General features: G+C 42.5%; 1 protein-coding gene across 9 annotated transcripts in view; it reads left to right on the top strand.

Moving 5' to 3' along the window:
- Window positions 1-11189, top strand: part of PITPNC1 (phosphatidylinositol transfer protein cytoplasmic 1) — a 268872-nt gene extending 257683 nt beyond the window's left edge. For 8 of the 9 annotated variants that reach the window (XM_049636382.1, XM_049636381.1, XM_049636384.1 and 5 more), the window contains one exon: window positions 6505-11189. In XM_049636382.1, coding sequence (XP_049492339.1) covers window positions 6505-6821 — 317 coding nt within the window. In that variant the 3' untranslated portion in view covers window positions 6822-11189. Of the gene's footprint in view, window positions 1-2325; window positions 2445-6504 lie in introns of all 9 variants that reach the window. The other variant, XM_049636383.1, reaches the window with a different exon arrangement.
- Window positions 11190-23011: the final 11822 nt, after the last annotated feature.

Genomic DNA, 23011 nt, shown 5'->3' with positions numbered 1-23011 from the left:
AAACAATAGATTTTAAATAATGTTCTTCGTTTTTGTTCTTACACAAGTACAGCAGATTTGATGTAGGAAATAATAAACAAAAGGAAGAAAATGAAAATTACCTATAATTCCAACTCCTCAAAACAATCACCGTTAATATTTTGAAATGTATCCTTTTAGTCTTTTTAAAATGTATGTAATGCTTTTCTGACAAAAATGATTTCATATAATACATACAGTGTTTTCACCTCCAATTTTTGACAATATACCAAGAACATTTCTCTATAGTGTTAATTTTCTTCTACATCACTTTTGAATGGTTGTATATTACTATCAGTCCCCTGGGTTGTTTTCCATTTCTCACTATTACGAACAAGGCAGTAATGAATACCTTTGTTGTTAAATCCTTCTTCACATCTACAAAATTGAAATATCTCTGAAAGCACACGGTTACACAGTTAAACCCTTCTCCTCACGTTGAGCTAATTAAAGATAAAGAACGATTTCTGTTGGGATTCACTAAGACAAAAAAACTACAATGCCTTTGTTTTTGTTTGCCAAAATACTGTCATGCCAGTGGCTGGGAAGGGAGGGGAGGGAGGGAAATGTCTAATGAACACATATATAGAGAAACGTCCCCAAAGTCTTAGCTTAAAAATGACCTCAGTATTTGTTCCAGGTGCATTTGTGTTTAAGAAATGTTGATAACTAGCCTTTGAGGTTAAAGTTGATTGTATTGAAAGAATATTGTTAATTAAGATAACGTTTGTTCTAATTACAAAGCAGCGTCTCTTTATTGCTTTCCAGTTACCTCGATTTTCTAAAAGAAAAGCATGCTCTTTGCCTGGCCAGACTGCTGCTTAGCATCCTCGATACTTACATTGATTTATGGACAGTATTTTTGATTGATGGTTTTGGGGTGGGCGGGAGGGGGGTCATCGGCTAAATAAAATAGCCCAGGTTCGGATTTAGAGCCGCCCTCCATCTTGGCCCCAGACCACACTGAATTGAATCACAGGGTTCTGGCAAGTGTACCCTGTGGAGATGAAGAGAAGCTCACATGACATACATGGGTTGATATAAAAAGACAGCAAACCACATGATGCAGCAAATACTTAGGGAAAAATTCCAGCTGTGAATACCCTCTCTGAATCCCCACCAAGCTAATTCGTGATCGGGGTGGTCGCATAACCAATTCAGCATACCTTCATTGTAGAGGGGCATGAAGTTAAATTCTGCCATGAGAGCAACAGAGGAATGCCTGTCTGGGAAGATTGCTGGTATCGTGGTGTAAAATAACCAAAGAGCAGGGTGGGGAGTTGAGGGTAAAACAGCAGCCATCTTGAAAGTGAGAATAAGAGTTATTTTTACGCATTTCACATACTGAAGATGAATGGGTTCTTTGTTTCAGCTTTTTGTCAGTTGGATTTAGACGGGGGTTCCTCAGCCTTTACCACCGTTGACATTTTGGCCCAGACACTTCCCCGTTGAGAAGGGGAGAGTGCTGTGCATTGGTAGGATATTCGGTGGCGTCACTGGCCTCCACCCCCTAGATGCCAGTGGCACCACCACCCCAGGTGTGACAACCGAAACTGTCACAAAGTTGTCCCCTGCTGGGAACCACTAGATTAGGAGATCGTTATCCTGAAATGCTGAAAAACTACAGACTCAGACCCAAAAGCATAATGTCATGTGCCATTTTATTTATAGATCAGTGTAGGTGGAAGTAATGCCAGCCATCTCCAAGCTGTTAGACTAGACTTGAAGTTCGATGTAGACCCGCACTCTCCAACACTATGAATTCTGTGCAGAAATACATCCATGTGTGAGCACTGCGCCCAATATCCCTTGTACCGGTAAACATCGTTTGTCTGCCTTCCATGTCGTGTCTCCTGCACTAGCAATGAAAGTGTCCTTTCTATGGTCAAATGCGTTGACTTAAAAAAAATCTCCAAATCTGTTTTGAAGGGTGTATGAAAGGTAAGTATTAAACCAAACAAACCTGACCCCGTTCCCGAAGGGATCTTCTAACGATCGCTTTAGGAGATCTCAGGCTATGGCTCTGCCCACGTGCTAATACTTCCTACCCATCTAGCTCACGTTACAAGATTCACCCCTAAATAATTTCCACTCTTCTCTGTTCTAAGACTATTTCAACTTAACTTCCTTGCACTCACTCCCCGTTTGGCTGGTGTAGCTAACTTTATGACATCCTCTTCATAAAGTTAGTGAATTCCCTGCTTTTTAAACCTCTCTTTGGCTTCCGCTGTCATCTTTCCCTAAAGTCTCCCCCTTGAAAGTCTGCGTTTAATAACAGTAGTTGCCAACGTCTTGACCTTTTTTCAGATATGACAATGGATGATGTTCGGGAATACGAGAAAAACATGCATGAACAAACCAACATAAAAGTTTGCAATCAGCATTCCTCCACTGTGGATGACATAGAGAGCCATGCCCAAACAAGTGTATGTAGAATTTTTAAAACATGTTGCCCACCCTTTACCAAACGTACACATAAACTGATATATGAAATACTGCAAACGTTCAGTTCTCGACCTGCCACAAAAACATGTCGTCGTCGCCCAGAGGCTGTTGGTGAGGAACCTGAGCTGGGTCTAAACTGGACAGTGTCACCCCCCTCTCGACTTTTCGCTCCTTCAAAAAGCCGCTTGATTTGGGGGTTGTTACACTCCTACAACCCAAGAACGTGGAGAGGGGAAACATTTGTGGCTGGTGAATGGCCTGCACCATGGAGGAAGACAGGGGTGAAAACAGAAGTCCTAGGAAAACTAGAACGTCGTGACCGTAACTTTTAAGAACGTAGTTAGCATTCAAGTTATTCATTCAAGGGACAGCTTGTGACTCATCTGGTATTTGAGATTTCTTTACATTTCCTTTGAAATGCTTTCTATGGCTCTTTATAGCTGTTCTATTCTAGCCAATCAGTTCCTTTTTACTTGGGTTCATCTCAAGATGGGGTGCAATCTGTGCACACACTGGCTGAGCGGTGAAGGTGTGGTGAGCTGGGAGTGTGCTGGGCCATGTAGCACGTCCGGCCTGGGACTTAAAATGAGACTCAGAAAGCCACAGGTTATTTAGTGGCACACTGGACATGGAGAGCTGACTGCATGGTGTATGTCAGCGTTTTGAATATTGTTCCCTCCCAATCATTTGGTGCTAATGAAGGGGAGATACAGATAACGAAGAAAATGTAATCATCAAGTTGTTTGTATGTGTTTTTGGCCAGAGCCGTGATCTCTCTGGGTATCGGCTTGAGCCTGCCTGTCAGCTGGCCCATGCTGCAGGACAGAACGTACTAGGTTTTTAAGAAACGGGTAACCTAGTTGTGGAAAGTTGAGCAACGGCCATTGTTGTAAATGGGCGCTTCGGAATTGTGAAGATCTTTTGGTTGCACTTTGGAAATTCTTGGTTCAGTTTTTAGAGCACGTGTTTGGTGTGTGCCCCGCAAGGCTCGTTTGTTCCTGCCGGGTGTGTGTGGCTGTCCTTGAGGCCGAAATGGCCCTGACCTTTCCTCCCCAGGTTGCACGCAGTGATTGGATTTGCGGAAAGCTGTTGGGTAGACTTAACTGGGGTGTTCCTCTCTATGCACAGGCCAGTCCCAGCGGGACCTCCCCCTTTCCTCTGTCCCTGTGCTCACGTTGGAAATGCTCATTGAAGACGCTGTCCTTGAATATGCATCATTTTCTATTCCCTTTCCTTTTGGAATCTTAGATGCTAGTGCTCGCTCAGCCGCGCTCTGAAAGCTGCTTTGCTGGAAGTGTGACCAGACAAAGGAAGCCAGGGGAAAGGGGGAGAAATGCCACATTCCCAGGGATACTAAGCGAAGTGCTTTTCTCATTCCAGGCTCTTATGGTTTATGGCTTACGGCTGTTTGTTTGGTTTCCTTTCTGTTTGGCTGTGATTATTACCATTAGAAAGTCCGTTTACTATGTATGTAGACAGTGGTACCTAGAATGATTCTCCCATGGGGAAGCCCCATGAGTTCTCTGGCTGAGATTCACTGTGGTTCCCATGACTTCAGCATAAGAGATGCCTATCTCCTCAGAAGTTATACAGAGCAGTTATTTTGAGTGCTGACGACATTTCCCTTATGCTTTGGAATTCCATCAAATTGGGGACCATTTATTTTTCCATTGTCTTTCTTCTCTATCATAATGAAAAACAGTTGACATCAAGAGGCTGCTGTCCGTCACAAGTAAAAACTGCAGGCGTGCTCAGTAAAATTTAAATCCTCAACCTAAGACAGGACGTGGTAGGTTGAAATTATGCAAAATTAGCATCCATGAACATGGCAATAAGAAAATCACAGGCTTCTTTTCCATTGAGCAGTTTCAGTGCCTTCAAGGAAGGGAACTTCTAAGAGACTCTGGGAATGTAAAAACCAAATTCTGTATTTTGGATGCTCTCTGCCCCCTGCTGGATGTGTGGAGTAGAGCATTATACTAGCCACTAGGAAGTCTAATTTTCCAAGATGACATTTATTTATTATAGCAGAAACATACTCCATTCACTAAAATTTTTCTGGGAGTCTCAATTATATTTTGGAGTAAATCCTTCTTTTTTAAAAACTTAGTCTCATTTCTTAGCTTGTTTAATAGTCTTAGTATTTTTTTAAGTGGTAAATTTATAGGTACAATTTTTCTTGTTATAGTCTAAATTTTCTACGATATCGATACGATCGTAATTTTTTATTTACTTTATAAATTTCCCCTTTCAGAATCTTTTAACAATTGCTCCCAAGAAATCCTCTTAAGGGTTTAGTTTTTTAAGAAATATTTCTGGTTTCAAAATAAAAAGCTTCTGCACAGCGAAGGAAACAGTCAGCAAAACTAAAAGGCAACCGACAGAATGGGAGAACATATTTGCAAATGACATATCAGATAAAGGGTTAGTATCCAAAATCTATAAGGAACTTATCAAACTCAACACCCAAAGAAACATTTCTGGTCTGCTCATGTTACGATATGACCTAATATATGCATCTGTATCTCCTAATGATTAATACCATGTTATGAATATTCATCCCATAATTAATATTTCCAAAGTGGATGTATTGCGCCTTGCTAGCTGATGCACTGTCATCTCATGGTTCTACCACTCGGTGCATGGGAGAGGACAAGAATGAAAAATGGGTCTGTGGGAAGTTAAAACACATGTAGAAAATCCATGGGCAATAGCTTTCACCTTTTATTCAAGGACAAGCCCTTAGACTTTCACTCAGTGTTTTTTCTAATAAGCCCAGTTACCTATTTTCTCTGTTCCCAGTAAGGAAAAATGGCAAAGGGGACCAGGGATAGCCAGAGAGTAATTAATAAGAACCGTAACAATAGTGATGATGGTAATAGTCGTAGAGTTTTGAAAACTAGAGATCTCAAACTATTAAAAAAAAAAAAATAGGCCGTGATAGAGGAGTCATCACTGTGTTGTAGCACAATGATATATTCAATGTATTAGGTCTAAATGGTAGCAAGTGTATATAATACATTAAATATATGGCCGGATCGGCAGGGCGGGGTGGGGTCCTGGCTGGCTCAGCTGGTAGAGCGAGCAAGTCTTGATCTCAGCGTTGTGAGTTCAAGCCCCACGCTGGGCATAGACATTACTTAAAAATAAAATCTGTTTAAGAAATAAATAGAAGATTAGGGAAAGATTTACATTTAAAATAGATATATTTTTTTACTTTCTCTCTTAAATAAAAACATCTCAGGTGTTTAGAAAATCTCCATCATCTGGCAATTCCTCTTACACGGGGCATCACTGAGTTAATTTCTTGAATGCTTTTTTTCTTTTATGTTTCCTTGAAAAATGGCTTTATTTTTCTTGGCTTTGGGATAATTAGCAGGGTTTGTTGTTGTCATTATCTTACCTGTTTTTTTAAGCTGAATTAATTAAAATACAGGATGGATAGTCAGGATGGGTTCACAGTCAGGAAACCAGTAACCCCCAGAATACAAAAAAATATATTTATTGAATAAGAAGAAAATCTGATGATTTGCCTGTTTTACCCTATAAAGGTATACTTGCATGACCTAAAGTAGGTAGTAATATGTGTCATTCCTGGGCCATTGATGGCTTTAACTGCCTTCCCTTTATAGAAAAGATGACTAGGTCTAATAATAGCTCCATATATCATACCATATACCCGCCACGCGCGCGCGCACACACACACACACACACACACACACACACACACAGTCTGGTTCTGTACTCTGCTGATCAGTTCTAATTCAGAATATTTAAACTACTCACTGAAGAATGCTTTGGAAAATCTTGGATGGATATTCATAAAGGAATTTTTTTCTTCCCCAGAGGTTTGCCTTAGTAAAAAAAAAAAAATTTTTTTTTAGGGTTTAGCATTTCAGTGTTACTTTTGGTTTATAATCTGGACAGACCTCTTTATGATACAGTTCCCGTAGTTCCCTTAAAATCAGGTGTAGAGATAAAGCCATTTGCATCTCTTCTAAATGACTGGTCATTTTTCTATTTTTTTTTTTTTCTTTGAAGACATGACAATGGATGAAGTCCGAGAATTTGAACGAGCCACTCAGGAAGCCACCAACAGGAAAATTGGCGTTTTCCCTCCTGCGATTTCTATCTCGAGCATCCCCCTGCTGCCTTCCTCAGTCCGCAGTGCCCCTTCCAGTGCTCCGTCCACACCTCTCTCCACAGACGCACCAGAATTTCTGTCCGTTCCCAAAGATCGACCCCGGAAAAAGTCAGCCCCAGAAACTCTCACGCTTCCAGACCCTGAGAAAAAAGCCACCCTGAATTTACCTGGCATACACTTTTCAGATAAGCCATGTCGGCCCAAATTAGAGTAACTTCCTATGAATCTTTCATGGGGTTTTTATATTTTCATTTGGGTTGTTTGTTTGTTTGTTTGTTTGTTTTTAAGAATCTTCTGATAGAGAAAAAGACTGCTTTGTCACTCAACCATGTTCTTTCGATCTCTGAGTATGCATGTGGTTAAGTAATTTCCCATATAATACGATTCCCTAAGTATGCCACACAGCATCATACTAGATGTAAAATGTAAGGCTTGCAAAGGACAGAAGGAATCTTCTGTAACCACAGCTGGAAGCCGGGAGGAAGGCAGGAAGCCTTGTTATTGAGCATTTGATGAGGTAGGTGTGGACGTAAAGAGTAAATAAATGAAAACCTTATGCCACTGTTACAGGGGTGGTAAAATAGTGAAGTCAGTCTCCTCTCATCAAACCTGAATTCTCAAAAATACTCTCAGGCATAACATACCTAACTGTTCAATTTCAAACTGTTTATCACCAAGACTTGAATACTAGTACTTAACTGAGATTCCTATTTTGATTAATCTGACTCAGGATTTGGGGCCTAATTAACTCTTTAAATTTTTTGAAAATTTTAATTATCAACCTATAGAGGCTCCAAGTGCAATTAGTGAGAACTTATTTATACCTTTCGCAGCATTTAATAAAGATTCCACTTGTTTCTGTCTTTTAATAACTTCCCCCTTTGTGCCCTTGTGGCCTCAGAAACCTTTCAGAATTGCATGGATGAGTGTGGCCGTAACTGACTGATTTGGGGATGGCTTGGTTTAGGAACCAAGAGGCCCAGGTGAGGCAAACGTCCTTTGTCTCCACAGGTACCAACAAACCCTGAATTGTCCACCTTCCGTCATCCATTAAGATTCAGAGTGTTTGCAATTAATTGAGTAGAATTCGTTGACTCTTTGTCCATTCTAAAAAGCGCCGGGGTAGCCTAAGCTAACTGGACTTAAGCACTGTCAGGATGTCTGGTTGGGGAACCCTGAAAAAGAGAACTGTCTCCCATCCCTCTCCAGGTTTTACTTTTCATAGCATCCAGATTTCCCTGGAACAGATTGCCCATCACCGGACCTTAAAAAAGACTGTCCTTCTCTTGCTCTTACTTGAAATCCAAATATTGGGAATGCTGCAGAAGTGGAGTAAATGCTGTCGGGGGGGGGGGGGGGGAGAGAATGAGCAGAATAATTGATGACTCCTGTTTGTAGAGTATACAGGAAGCATGAGAAAAGGTGCCCCCCTGGCTAGCTTTCTTTTCTGCAAGTAGCCGTAATGCAGGATCAGAACGCAGGCTGACAGGAAGCAAGACCATTCAACCCAAGTGGCAGAAAGCGAACTCTCCTTTGCTCTAAAGAGAAAAATCTGCCATCATCGCGCCTCACTGCCTTTAAACGCAGAAGGAAGGGCAAGCAGAACCTAGCATTTATTTTTGTCCTCCAAGAGAGGAAGACGACAAGGTAGTTGGGCAACTCCGAGGCCCCAGCTAGCCTTCCTGACCATAACCTCCAACCTCAGGAAAGGGACCTTCCCAAAACACAGATTCCAAAGGAAACAACAGAAACCAAGGAGCGTGTTCTCCTTCCCAAACAGCCTCTCAGCCGGTGGACGCTGCCTGCTTCCCTGTCTCAGCGCTCAGCACGCTGCATAGTGTCTTTCCAATTGATCAACTCTCCCAAGGTGCAGGCGCTGGCCCCACGAACCCAGCACCGAGTATTCTAAGTCCTACGTCAGACTGTCAAGATCATTTCTTTATCTGCAGGTTGACGTTGAGCTTAATAAATAAATAAACCCAGAACTCAAAGGAAACCAGTTGCAAATAGCTTAGATCCACGGTGCGTCTCTTCCCTGAGAATGACGGCGCTGTAGTAAGACCTCTCTGCATGGTATAGTAGCATGATTTTTGCCTGTGGGAAAACTTAATCTTCTCAAACCTCTTGGACTTGCTCAGTGGTCCCCTCTCCACACAGTAGTACTTAGTGAGAATGTGTGGCTTTCGAGTGCAAGCTTCTACGCTCAGAAGACACTGACATAGTACACGTATTTGCTTACCATTTGCCAGCTGAAATTTGCCAGGATGGGGCGGGATCGTTATTTTTGCACAGAACAGATTTATCTTGTGCAGGTTGTTAACACATCTGGCACCCAGTTTTTCCATTAATACCGTTGCCATTTTTCTTTTTTTGTAAAGCAGCTTCTGCTATCAAGGTCAACAATGCTATATGCTTTAGAAAGCTGATTTCTGATTTCTTTCTGTGAGTTTTCTTTCTCCTGTAGCCAGTTCAGTAACACAGACATCAGTTTCAAAGCTGCCAATGATCGTGTGGTTTTTAGCCAACAAATGTGTGTGCACTCCAAGTATGTTCAGTTTTTCCTGTCTACATGTGGTGTGTGTGCATTTAAACAAGGGGGTGGGGGGTGCAAATATTCCCTTAGCTGCTTTGAATATTTAATCCGGTCATCACAAGGCATAAATGACTTCAATATTTTGTCTATCTTGATTTTTCACCTGTCCTTTCATATTCTCCATACATGAGTCTGTTTCTTGTGTGATACAAGCCTGCGATGAATGTGTATATAGACCATTAATAATTCCTATAAGGATGGAAATTAAATGCTTGCATGATGGAAACTTAGAAGAAAACAAAGCCGAAACTTGAATTTATTAAGCATGTTTGGGGAAACATAGAATCTTAACTCAGTGCCTCTGTCTGCAGTGTGGAAACCTTCAACTTTGTTCACCGAAATTGTATTATACCTGTATATATATAAATATAGTATAGTGAATCAGACACCACCAGTTTTAAGTCTCTGGTAGCCAAATTAAAATAAATAATCCATAGAAGAACACATATGTTCACCCCATCTTTATCTCTGTCGTTAGTGGAGACCATCAAAATGGCCATAAATATCATTGCTTTGGATGGATTTCAAATGGTGAAATACCCCTGTGCTGCTCATTGGCTATAATACAGCATTGTGGCTTTGGCTGTGCTGTCCCAGGATAAGAAGGTCTCCGTGTTTTTACTGCACAGACTTTCTCCGAGATGAGCTCTGAAGATCATCGCATTTTCCTACAGTTGGGCTGAAATAAAGCAAAGCAAAGGAAAAGCATAACAAAGGAGTCTGTGACGTCTTTCGGTTACCAACGTAATAACAGAAACAAAGAGTTTGCTGGTGAACTAAGTTATAAACCTTCTGCTTTGGGTTTGCATCTGTGTGTGGGGGGAAATGGTTTTAATTTGGGAGGATTTAATACCCATGTTTTGGATTGTGAAAATAAATCTCTAAGGGGTGCAGTTGTGGGTGTCGAATGAACGCAGACACTTAGAAAAACACGAGACCTCCAAAAGCAAATGACACTGTCATCAACAGTGACCTAAGAGAAAAGATTCTGACACTTCTCAGGAAGTCATTTTCTCCGTGGAAATTTCAAGACTACTGTCTTTATGTGTGTTTTCCAATTTTACTTACCTTAGCATCTCTGCGTGGCCTCAGAAACAACAAGGTCACTGGCTGGCTTACGTCAATAGGAATTTTACTTGTTACAAGGGCCAGAGTATAATTTAGTCACATAGAATGTGTATTCAGATAATCCAATAGAGAAGAATTGTCTAAATAGCTTTAGTCCCTTTCTGATCATCTGACTCAGTAGGCTAGGTGACAACCTGCCATCTGAGCCATAATTCTTGAAATTAAAAAGAAAAAAAAAAAAGGTCTGTTTAATAACCGCAATTGATCATAAATAGACCATTTAAACTCTCCATTCTTGCTGAAACTGAAGTGTTGCTCGAGAGCACAGCGTTGGCACGCAGAGACAACACCTACTGGGTTCTTCTGTGTTCTACCTTCAAAACAATCTGTTTGCATTTGAAATAGAAGTGTGTAAGCTTTTTAGGAGTTAGTGCAATAAGAGAATGTGAATATGTTAAGAATTTTTCAGATGCCCTTATTACAATTTCATTGTTCACAAGTGCATTAGGATAAGCCTCTGGATGTTTTTGCTTAAAATGGAAAACGTCTGTCGAATTGCAAGTTTCCCTTCAGTTTCTGTGTCATCACCAAGAAGAGGTTCTTTGAGTTGTTGTTATCTCTATGCCCCTTACGTGTGGTTTCGAGTGTAATTTTTTAGTGTTTACATTTCAAGCCGGGATCTGGATTAGTTACGTATATGGAGTCAAAATACCACTGCCACTGCCGAAGGACCAAGTTTTGGAATGCACAGTGTTACAGACTACGAGCAGAGCAAGCACGGTTTGATCATCATACGTGCCATCCTTCTGTGTCATTTCATGGCTGTTTTGTGTTGTTGGTTTTTTTCCCCCAGTTATTTATTATTGTTAATAACTTCCTTTTTCTTACATTCTATTGTAAATAAACTACAAAGCAATCTTCTTTCCAAGTGTAGCTTCCTTCTTTCCCTTTCTCAGCCACTCTCAAGGGAATGTTAGCAATTGTGAACTTGCGGGTTGCCGGAAAAGAAGCTTCAAGGAAGAAGGAATGAGCCAATGGTCGGCACTGAGACCTAGGTCTAGGTAGGAGTGGGAGTGGGTAGAGTGAAGACAGAAATGCTTTACTGCCCTTTGTCAGCAGTCGTTTGCTACCTACCTCCCAGCCTATGCTCTCTTCAAACCTGAAGCTGATGTCAACGTCCGTGTCCCGATTGCATCAGGCCACAGGCTTCGTATAACTGCACCATAACTAGGCTTTCTACACCGAAAACTTTCACGTGATCCTGTCACACTGAGCCGATGAACTAAAACATGCTTGCTTTTATAGCTCTCATTTCGCCGTTGCCACTCCCACCCCGCCTTTAAATTCTCTTTTCTACACACGCAGACTTCACTTTGTGCCAGCAAACTCAGGTACAGCCAGCCTGGCTGTTTCTTCCTGGGGCCAAACTAGAAAGGTTGCTAAGTATTTGGACGCTTACTGGTGAATAAATAGTTTGTAGTTTACCAGCTTACCAGTACTGCTTTTAATCAGTGTTTCCTGCTTGAGTATTACTCTTAGACATCCAAATGCCCACACTGTTCTCTAAAATTCCCTGTTTCCCTTTGGGAGTTTTTGCCTCCAACCTCCGATTGTACCTTGGCCTGTCAAGTTCAGGATAAATCATGTATCCTTCCTCCAAGCCCTGTTCTGAAATATCCCTCTATGAAAATGTTCCTCTCAAACCTGAAGCTTTTGATGGCCTTGGAACAGCAATCAACCTGTGTGTACATGTACATACGTGTGTGTGTGTGTGTGTGTGTGTGTGTGTGTGTGTGTTTAACTCCACGTGGTTGATCCAAGCAAAGCCCTGTTTTCAAGTTTGTTATGTTGACTTTCTCCGTTGAATTATCAGCCCTCTAATATTCCGTGCTCTCAAAAATTCCTTTTCTATAACATGCAACCTAGTGGGATATGCCATTCAAGTCCAAACATTTAACTGGGAAGACTGGAAACAGTCTGGTACTCTGCCTTAATGCTCTGGCTCTGGTCCCAGCAGTGAGGACTCAAGGTAAGATGTAGCCCAGGAAACTCGACATGGCTTCAAATCCTACTGAACGTGGCTGTTCGGTACAGCAACATTACAGAGCAACGTTACCAACCTTACAAAATGAATTAAACACCTGGAATTTAGAAGGCAGACACAAAAGCCTGGAGATCATCATTTCCCCTCCAATTTATAGAAGGGAGACTGCCCACTCTGTCTCTCGAGCATATTTAAGGACAGCCACATCTGGCCCTTTGTGATTTTTTTTTTTTAAACCTTTATCTTTCAAAATAACTTTCCTGCTTCTAAGCGATTCCACATGCAAGATGCTGGCAGTTCGCTGCTCCTGAGAAACGCTTGAGAATCATTGTGTCATCTTAAGCACGCTAGTGATCACATCCAGAGCATTCCAAAGATAGCTTTGCTCCCCTCTGTATGCACTGGTTAAAGACCAGCCATCAGTTCTTTTTTGTTTTTTTTTAATTTTTTTAAATGTTTATTTATTTTTGAGACAGAGACAGAGCATGAACGGGGGAGGGTCAGAGAGAGAGGGAGACACAGAATCTGAAACAGGCTCCAGGCTCTGAGCAGTCAGCACAGAGCCCGACGCGGGGCTCGCACTCACGGACCGTGAGATGGTGACCTGAGCCGAAGTTGGCCGCTTAACGGACTGAGCCACCCAGGCGCCCCAAGACCAGCCATCAGTTCTAATATGTGTTATGCCTCTTCTCAGAACGTAACTTGAAAACTGATAAATGTTTCTACAAGTTTGAATTTCCTCACACCCATCTTAGACTTATTCTATGTATTTGCATTTTGCTAAAATCTATTCTATAGACCCAAGGACATGAATTTCACTTCCCACCTTAATTAAGCACTGTAGAGTTTGCTCTTTCTTCTATAGAAGGTAACTCATAAGTGCATACCTTTCTATAAAATGCTTTGACGATTGCTAATTGTTTTATAAGCACCTTTCCATTTGGTACATAGCCTGTTTACCATTTTTCATAGCTATATAATAGTCCCCCAGGTTGGAAATCCATAATTTACTTAAACATTCCTTTATTATTTGGCATTTAGGTTATTTTCTGGATTTTGTTATTATATAGAGTGTTGTTAGGAGCATCTTTATAACATAGTTTATGTCTTCTTTCTAATGATTTGTTTTGGGTAAATTCCCAGAAATTGAATTACTGGGCCAAAGGATATGAATGTTTTTATGACTGAGTATTTACTGCCAACATCTCTTCCAAAGAAAATTGTAACAATTTACAGTTCTGCTGACAATATATGAGTGAGAACATTTGTCTTTTTAAACAAGTATTTACAGTTTTAAAAGTTTACTACTCTCCACTTGTTAAGCAATTGCTAGCATCCAATTCCCATTGAAGTCCTTTGTTGGTTTAACGTATTAATACTCTCTTTTTGGGTGTTCATGTGATGAAGGGCAAACGTAGACAAAGAAGTTCTCTGATTTATTTAGAGCTTCAGTGTCTTCGCTGGCTTACTACACTGCAGAAACATTGGCTACGAAAGAGACAAAAACATAAGGAACTCCATTTAATTGAATAAACAAACATCAATTCTCATTTGCGTTCGCAGTTTCAGTGATAACATTGAATGCATCTTTACTTGAGGATTTCCTGAAAACCACCATGTAAATGCCAACAGAATTTTTGGGGGTTGTTTTGTTTTGTTTTGTTTTTTTCTAACGTTTATTTATTTTTGAGACAGAGAGAGACAGAGCATGAACGGGGGAGGGTCAGAGAGAGAGGGAGACACAGAATCTGAAACAGGCTCCAGGCTCCGAGCGGTCAGCACAGAACCCGACGCGGGGCTTGAACTCGTGGACCGCGAGATCATGACCTGAGCCGAAGTCGGCTGCTTAACCGACTGAGCCACCCAGGCGCCCCTGTTTTGTTTTGTTTTTAACCAGGAGAGAATGAAAGTAAGAACTCAAGCTCACTTATTTTAGAATCCATGCTTTCCTGATTCTAACAGGACCTTGGTAAGGACAGCAGAAGCTTAAGTCTTTCCTTTAACTTCTTGGAAAGAAAATGATGATAGATTGCATGTGTGTCCCCCGAAAAAAGGACATCAACAGACTGTGCATCATCCTCTCTCACTGACGCCAGGTGAGAGCCACTCCTGGAGAAGAGAGAATTCTCCTCAAGGAGAATGGTCATTCCTCACACATCACAAGGACAAGGAATAAAATCTGCCCTCAAATTCGTTCGCCATCTGACTGCTGTCTTTACTTTTTTGTTGTCCGTGTCGTGTGTTTGGGTTAACTTTTTATTTTGAAAGAACTATGGATTCACAGGAAATTACAAAGAAATGGGTAGGGATCTCCTGTACATCCTTACCCCGGCCTCCCCCAATAAATACGATAACCACGAAATTGATGCAATCCATAAAGCTCATTCAGATTTCACCGGTTCTACGTGCACCACATTGTGTGTGTATGTGTGGATCTGTGCAATTTCACCACCTGTGGAGCCTCATGTAATCATCATATTCAAGCTACAGAACTGTTTGATCCCCACAGGACCCTCTCATACATGCGGCCACTGGTTCCGCCTCCCAAACCTTTGTGAAATATTTTGTTAGTGACATATTTCGCAGCCATATCTTTTTTTCACCATAATATACTCATCACAGCTCTCAAACGTTTTGGGGGTATTTTTTAAAGATTTTTTAAATGTTTTTATTTATTTTTGAGACGGAGAGAGACAGAGCATGAGCAGGGGAGGGGCAGAGAGAGGGAGACGCAGAATCTGAAGCAGGCTCCAGGCTCTGAGCCGTCAGCCCAGAGCCTGACGCGGGGCTCAAACTCACAGACCGCGAGATCGTGACCTGAGCTGAAGTCGGACGCTCAACCGACTGAGCCACCCAGGCGCCCCTTTTTGGCTATTTTTTAAATGTTTATTAATTTAGAGAGAGTGCGTGCACAGTTGGGTTAGCTACAGCTGAGGGGCTGCATTGGGGGATGTGGGAGGAAGGCTAATCTTTGAGTTTAGGGGCAGGCAATCTTGTTTAAAACCTTTAAAGGCTAAGCATTTGGATTTATATGTATTTCTTTTATTTTTTTTAATGAGAGAGAGAGCGTGTGCCAGAGGGGGAGGGGCAGAGAAAGAGAGAATCCCAAGCAGGCTCTGCGCTGTCAGCACGGAGTCCGATGCAGGACTCGAACTCATGAAACCGTGAGATCATGACCTGAACCGAAACCAAGGGTCAGTCACTTAACCGACTGACCCACTCAGGCGCCCCTACATTTTACTTCTATAAAGATAATTAAATGAGGGTGCTTGGATCATTTTTTAAAAACTGGCTAATTCATATTATCTGGTGGGTCAATAGTATGTATACTCAGATTCTTTTGAGCAACATGACCTTGTATTTTCAGAATATAAAAATGTCAAGAACTTTCCTTTTTTCCTGATAGGCTAGGTCTAATTTACATCTAAATGAAAAAGCTTTTTCACATAAGACACCCTCCCCAACCTGATGAATGGCTTTTGAGACAGATCTAATTAATACACAGAAGTTTAACTAGAAAAACCAACATTTTGTTATTTGGATTTGCTAAGCAATAACACCGCCTCAGCTGAAACTCTTCAGTGAATCCTTTTAAGTAAAATTAAACCAAATGTACTCAAAGAAGCATACATATCTTTAACAAGAGCCTCTTCAGATCTGGATCCAAATATGAATCAATTATTTTAAGTGTTTTTGGTGAGTTCCTCTCTTCCTCTCCCTCCAGAATCTTTTTTTTTTTTTAATGTTTATTTATTTATTTTTGAGAGACGGGGTAGAGAGAGCGGGAGAGAGAGAATCCCAAGCAGGCTCCGCACTGTCACTGCAGAACCCTACACAGGGCTCAAACCTGAACCCACAAACGTGAGATCATGACCTGAGCCAAAAATCAAGAGTCAGGCACTTAACCCACTGAGCCACCCTGGCGCCATATGTATAGAGATAGATAGATACTTTTTAAATGTTTGTTTATTTTTCAGAGAGAAGGAGGGGAGCACAGAGAGGGGAGGGACAGAGAGAGGGAGACACAGGATCAGAAACGGGCTCTGCGCTGACAGCAGAGACCCTGATGCGGGGCTCGATCTCATGAACAGTGAGATCATGACCCGAGCGAAATCAGTGGCTTAACCAACTGGGCCACCCACGGTTCGTGGGTTCAAGCCTCATGTCAGGCTCTGTGCTAAGCTCAGAGCCTGGAGCCTGCTTCAGATTCTGTGTCTCCCTCTCTCTCTGCCCCTCCCCCACTTGCGCTCTGTCTCTCAAAAAATAAATAAACACTTAAAAATTTTTTTAAAAAAAGAAAGAAAAGAATAGAACCAATTTAGGGGTGCCTGGCTGGGTCAGCTGGTGGAATCCCCAACTCTCGATCTCAAGGTCGTGAGTTCAAGCCCCATGTTAGGTGTAGAGCCTACTTTAAAAAAAAAAAGGAATAGAACCAATTTATTTGTAGAGCTGACTGAGGAAGAAGAGCTTGGTGAACGGATTGTCTTTAACCCTTGCTCACGCTAAGCTGACAAAGGAAGATGTTGGGGCCACAGGGGTGGAGGGGAACAATCCCCACATAGTTGAGCAGCGTCCTAGCCCAGACCCACTTGACCTTTCCCTGAGGCAACAACTGCACAAAGAAATTCACTCGTACCCACCCCCGTGCTGCCCCATATGCCGGACCTAATAGAGGTTAGAGGTAGAATATGTTTAAGCAGCCTCAAACCTCATCCTCAGCCCCATCCCCCACATATTGGGAAAACTATTCCCAAGCTAACTTGGGTATTTTGTCGTTACCCTGCATTCTCTTCCTGCCTTCCCGGTGAAACTGGTTCCTAGGGCCAATCTCTGCTGGAGACTTCATTCCTCACCCTGGTCCTGATAAAACTTATTCAGTAATCTAGTACTATCCTTCATCTTTTTCCCTTCCTTCCTTCCTTCTTTCCTTCCTTCCTTCTTTCTTTCCTTCCTTCCTTTCCTTCCTTCCTTCTTTCCTTCCTCCCTTCCTTCCTTCTTTCCTTCCTTCCTTTCCTTCCTCCCTTCTTTCCTTCCATCTTTCCTTCCTTCCGTCTTTCCTTCCTTCCTTCTTTCCTTCCTCCCTTCTTTCCTTCCTTCCTTCTTTCCTTCCGTCTTTCCTTCCTTCTTTCCTTCCTTCCTTCCTTCCTTCCTTCCCTCTTTCCTTCCCTCCTTTTTCCTTTAACTCCTTTCTTCTCTCCCTTCACAGTGCCTATCATGTATCAGACACGAGGAGAGGCACAGGGGACACAGAGTGAGCAAAAATAAATCTGGTTTCTCACCTTACAGTTTAGCGAAAAAGATATAATACTTAACATAGTCACACAAATGTGTAATTGCGGTCTGACACAGGGTCAGTGAAGGAAAGTTACACCACTCTAGGAGAGTACACAACACAAGGAGAAGGCTGTGAAATCTGAAAGGTGAGTCATAGCTAATCCAGGAGGAGCTTAAAGCATTCCTAGCAGGACCGCCTGGCTGGCTTGGTGGGTTAAGTGTCCAACGTCAGCTCGGGTTATGATCTCATGGATCATGGGTTCAAGCCCCACTCGGGCTCTGTGCTGACAGCTCAGAGCCTGGAGCCTGCTTTGGATTCTCTCTCTGCCCCTCCCCTGCTTGCATTCTGTCTCTGTCTCTCTGAAAAATAAATAAAACCTTCAAAAAAATATTTTTAATGGGGCACCTGGGTGGCTCAGTCGGTTAAGCATCCGACTTTAGCTCAGGTCATGATCTCACAGTTTGTGGGTTCGAGCCCCACGTCAGGCTCTGTGCTGACAGCTCGGAGCCTGGAACCTGCTTTGGATTCTGTGTCTCCCTCTCTCCCACTCCGCCGCTCACACACACTGTCTGTCTGTCTGTCTCTCTCTCTCTAAAATGTAAATAAACATTAAAAAGTTAAAAAAATTGTTTTTAATAATAAATAAATACTCAAAGCATTCCTCAAGGCCTTGAGGTGGAGAGGGCAGAGTGTATTTCAGGTTCTGAAGAAAACTAATATGACTTGAGTCAGAGAACAAGGGATATCTGATGAGAGATAAACCAGGGAAGAATGGCAGGGGTCAAATCTTGCAAAGCCCTGGTGGGTAGGTAGGGTTGCCAGACTTAGCAAATAAAAATACAAGATGCCAAGGGTGGGTGGCTCATTCGGCTGAGCATCTGGCTCTCGGTTGGGCTCAGGTCATGATCTCACAGGCACATGGGTCATGAGTTCGAGGACCAAATGGGGCTTTCAGGCTGACAGTGTGGAGCCTGCTTGGGATTCTCTCTCTGCCCCTCTTCCACTCGTGTGCACGTGCCCTCTCTTTCTCTCTCTTTCTCTCAAAATGAATGGATAAACTTAAAAAAAGTACAAGATGCCAGGTTGAGTTTAATTTAAGGCGAGTGATGATATTTATACTAAAAGTGATTCTTCATCTGAAATTCAAACTTTACTGGGCATCCTGTGTTTTCTTTGGCAACCCTACTTGTGGGTCAGGTAAGGATTTGATTTTGTTCTTCCTGAGACCAAGGCATTCGAGGGTTTGAAGCTGGGGAGCGGCATAATCTGATTACATTTTGAACAGATCACACTGGCTACAGATTAAACAGGAACAAGCAGAGAAGCACGGGGACAAGGAACAATTACAGTGGCCCAAGGAAGAGCAGGGGGCTGGCCCTGAGGGATGGTAGGGGAGAAGGGGCGAGGTGGACACGTTGAGCTAGGTTGAGAAGATCAAATCAACAGCGTTGGACACCTACCTACTCTGGTCCCACCTTCCACATGCCGATGGTGCTGAAATGCCCAAATCCGTGTCTCTGACCCGAACCTCTGCCAGGAACTCCGGGCCCATGAGAGCTACTGCTTACGTGGCACCTCAGGCTCAACACAGCCAGACTAGAACTCTAGGTCTGGCCTCTCCAAACCACTCCCTCCAAATCTCCCCTCCCCTGCCCCGACCTCCTATGTCAGTAAAGGACACCCCAATCCACCTGGTCACTCAAGCCAAAAGCACAGGGCTTGCTCTCGATTCCCCTCCCTCTCTCACTATCACACTCCATCCATCTACAATCCTGTTGACTTCACCCCAAATCCCATCCTGAATCAGTCCACTTTCTTCTATTTCCATTATTACTACCAACCACAAGTCACCACCATCTGTCGCACCCAGATGAATGGAAGAGTCTCAAAATTGGTCCTTCCGTTTCCACTTTTCTTCACCTATAACCCATTCTCCCCTCGGGAGCAAGGGTAATCCTTTCAAAATAGAAATCAGATCTTAGCTTAAAACCCTTCCAGCACTCCTAATGGCATTTAGAACGTGCCAACTCCTCACCCTGGCTTACAGAGAGTCCTAGAAGATCAAGGCTCCTGCCTTTCTCCGCCTCATCACCATCGGTTGTCCCCCATCACCTGACCCCTTCTTGTCCCGCGACTCTCAGTGGGAAAGTCCCACCTTCAGGGAGACTTTTCTTGAGCAGACTGTCTCCCCCACTTCCCATGGGGTTGAGAGCTCCTTGGGAGTAGGAGCCTCATCTGTCTCATTCACTGCCAAATTCACAACTCCTAGGCCCTCATCAATATTTGTGAAGTGAATGAATACATAGGAACAGTTTGGATCTGGGAGACAAGGGAGAGGAAGTATCAGTGATTTCTGGCCAGATCCAATCCTCAGTCCAGTGACTAGAAACCACTTCCAGAGGCCAGACCCCTCCCAGATTGTTTATTTGTTCACCTGCCAGCAATCACTTTTGCAGAGCCCTGGTTACTGCTCTGACCTCAACTTGGACCCTTAGTGACAAGTTGTCCAAATTCTTCCTGAAGATTGTTGGCTTCTGTGGACACTGTACCCCGCCCACCTGTCTAAAAGTCCTCAGCTTAAGGGGCGTCTGGCTGGCTCAGTCAGGGGAGCATGCAACTCTTAATCTGATCTCGGGGTTGGGAGTTCAAGCCCCATGTTGGGTGTAGACATTACTTAAAAATAAAATCTTAAAAAACAAAAACAAAAACAAAAACCTCTTCTGCTCCTCAGCTCAAGTTTTTTCCTCCTCCTTCCCTGTCCTGTGAAATTAAATTACAAGTGTTTGCCTGACCTCAAATTCCAAACACACCTGTTGCGTTTGGGCACAACGGAAGGGCATTAGCGTTAGAGTGAAATGTGTGCCCCAAATTACCAAAAAATAAAAATTAAAAAAAAAAGCTTAGATTCTTCCTTTATCTCTGAAATTTACCGTGGGAAGTACAGAGGTGCCTGCCTGAGTTTCAGTGATATTGTTCAATTCATCATGGCGGTCTCAACATTTGCCTCAAAGGTACTTTGAGATTCTAACACCGGAAAATATATCTTGGAGCGTCTTAGACCATATTTAAGAACCACCATAACTTCCATATGATATGGAGATCTGGTAGAATATATATATCTGCCATGTATCTTCTTTTCAGAATGGTGCTTCTAGAAATGTTCCTTTGGCAAAGCTCTTACTATAACCCACTCATGCAATGTGCACACCACCAACTGTCAACCTTCCATGAAAAATCCATAATGGGCAACATTCTCCCTTTTGAATATGGGCAGGCATCCCTTCCTACCCGTTACATAATTAGACTTGTTCATTGTATATTTATCACCTAATTCTATTCTAGGAATTGAATGTGAGAGGCGATAACTTCCCCCAGTCTTCACGGCTAGGCAGCCAAGCAGCATAAACATGACAAACAATTCAGATGGAACAGCCACAGCTCACAGTAAAATGTACAGGGTCACAGCTGCCTGTGAAGCCTGGCTCTTCTGTGTCTCTCACTGGCGATGGATACCCAGGCTATGTTCTTGCTCATTGACCTTGACGGATGCATCTTGGAAGTGGAACATTTTGACCCGTTCTTATCTGAGACTAGGTTACTGAAGCCTCCTAGTTCCCTTGTTACGGCTGGTGTCCTTCCAGAAAGGATTGCAATCTCCTTTAATAGTTTACCAAACTTAGACTCGAATTGACAGATGAACACGCAAATGCAGCTTCAGCTTTCTCAACCACCAAGTCTTACTTTATCCTAATGGATCAAGCCCACAGCCCATTTATTACAATGGCTTGCCACTTGAGTGTTCTTCTATTTAACAAACGTATATTAAACTCTTTCTTCTTTTAAAGTAAACCCTATGCCCTACATGGGACTCAAACTCATGACCCCGAGATCCAGAGTCACATGCTCTACTGACTGAGCCAGTCAGGCACCCCTGTATTGAACCCTTTATATAGATCAGACACAATTGCTGTTGCTAGGAATGCAAAGATGTAAAGTGACCGATTGATTCATTCATTCAAATAGCATATTTTTAATGAGTACCTACTAAGTGCCAGGAAATGAGGATGTGTAGGTTAATAGGAGAGACAGGGACTCCCTAGGCCCAAGAAGTTTATGATATAGGGGCGCCTGGGTGGCTCAGTCAGTTAAGCATCCGCTGCTTGATTTGGGCTCAGGTCATGATCTCATGTTGGGGAAATCAAGCCCTGCATTGGGCTCCACATCATGGAGCCTGCTTGGGATTCTCTCTCTCCTCTCTCTGCCCCTCTGCTGCTCGCTTGTGTGTGCACTCTCAATCTCTCTCTCAAAATAAATAAATAAACTAAAAAAAAAAGTTTATGATATAGTTGGGGAGCCTAGGTGAGTGAGAAAACTAATTTTTAAAAATTTACAAACTATGATAAAAAGGAAACAAATTGTTAAGAGAATGATGGGCAAGACTTGTTTTAGACAAGGTAGACAGGAAGGCCTCTCTGATGATGGTATCCTCATCATCTATCACCTGGATAACTACAGTAACTGCAATAGCCTTCCAATAAAGTCCCCTGCTTGTGCCACAGGACATTTGCACTTTCTGCCGACAATGCTCTTGTCTCGGCTAACTCCATAATTAGCTCCCTCTCCTCTTTCATGTCATTTACTCAAAAGACATCTTCTCAAGAACACCTTCTATGGTCCCATCCTTACTAAAATTTCACATACACACCTATCATCCAATTCCCCCCTCCCCTTTTCATTTCCCCCTTCTGAGCTTTTTTTTTTTCCTCCTTGCCACTTATAATAATGTAAGTTACAAAGCATAATATGTGCGTAATAAAACACATATTCCTGAACCCACCACCCAACCTAAAAAATAGAATGATATCAATAGCTACTCCATATATGGCTGCATATTTCATGAAATCCCCAAACCATCAAAAATCTATTACCGATTATGCAAGAATCAAGAAGAAGACGAAAGTTCTTTATGTATTGATAGGGAGTGAGCTACAAGACATTATTTAGGTGAAAAAAGCAAAGGGCAGAGCACTGGATACACCATGCCATCCTTTTCGTAAAAGCGAGATGGAAAAAGGTGTACGTACGCAAGACTTATATGGGTAGAAAATCTATCTGAAATGTTACATAAAAATTGTTAACACTGATCATCTCTGAGGAGGAGGATAAGGTAGCTGGAGACAGGGATGGGAGAGTTTTTACTCCACATAGCCTTTGTATGTTTGGAATTCTGTGTAACCTATCGTATTCGTTTCCTGGTGCTGCCATAATTGGATCCTAGAAGTCTGAGATCAAGGTGTCTTCAGGGTGACTTCTTCTGAGACCTCTCTCCTTGGCTTGTCCATGGCTATCTCCTCATGTCTTCACAAGACCTCCTCTGTGTGGGTCTGTGTCCTATTCTCTTCTCCTTCTCCTTTTTAAATTTCC

The sequence above is a fragment of the Panthera uncia genome, chromosome E1 (genome assembly GCF_023721935.1).
Source record: "Panthera uncia isolate 11264 chromosome E1, Puncia_PCG_1.0, whole genome shotgun sequence".
Taxonomy (NCBI): Eukaryota; Metazoa; Chordata; class Mammalia; order Carnivora; family Felidae; genus Panthera; species Panthera uncia.
Note: the sequence above shows the minus strand (reverse complement) of the source record. Positions and strands in the feature narration are given on the sequence as shown.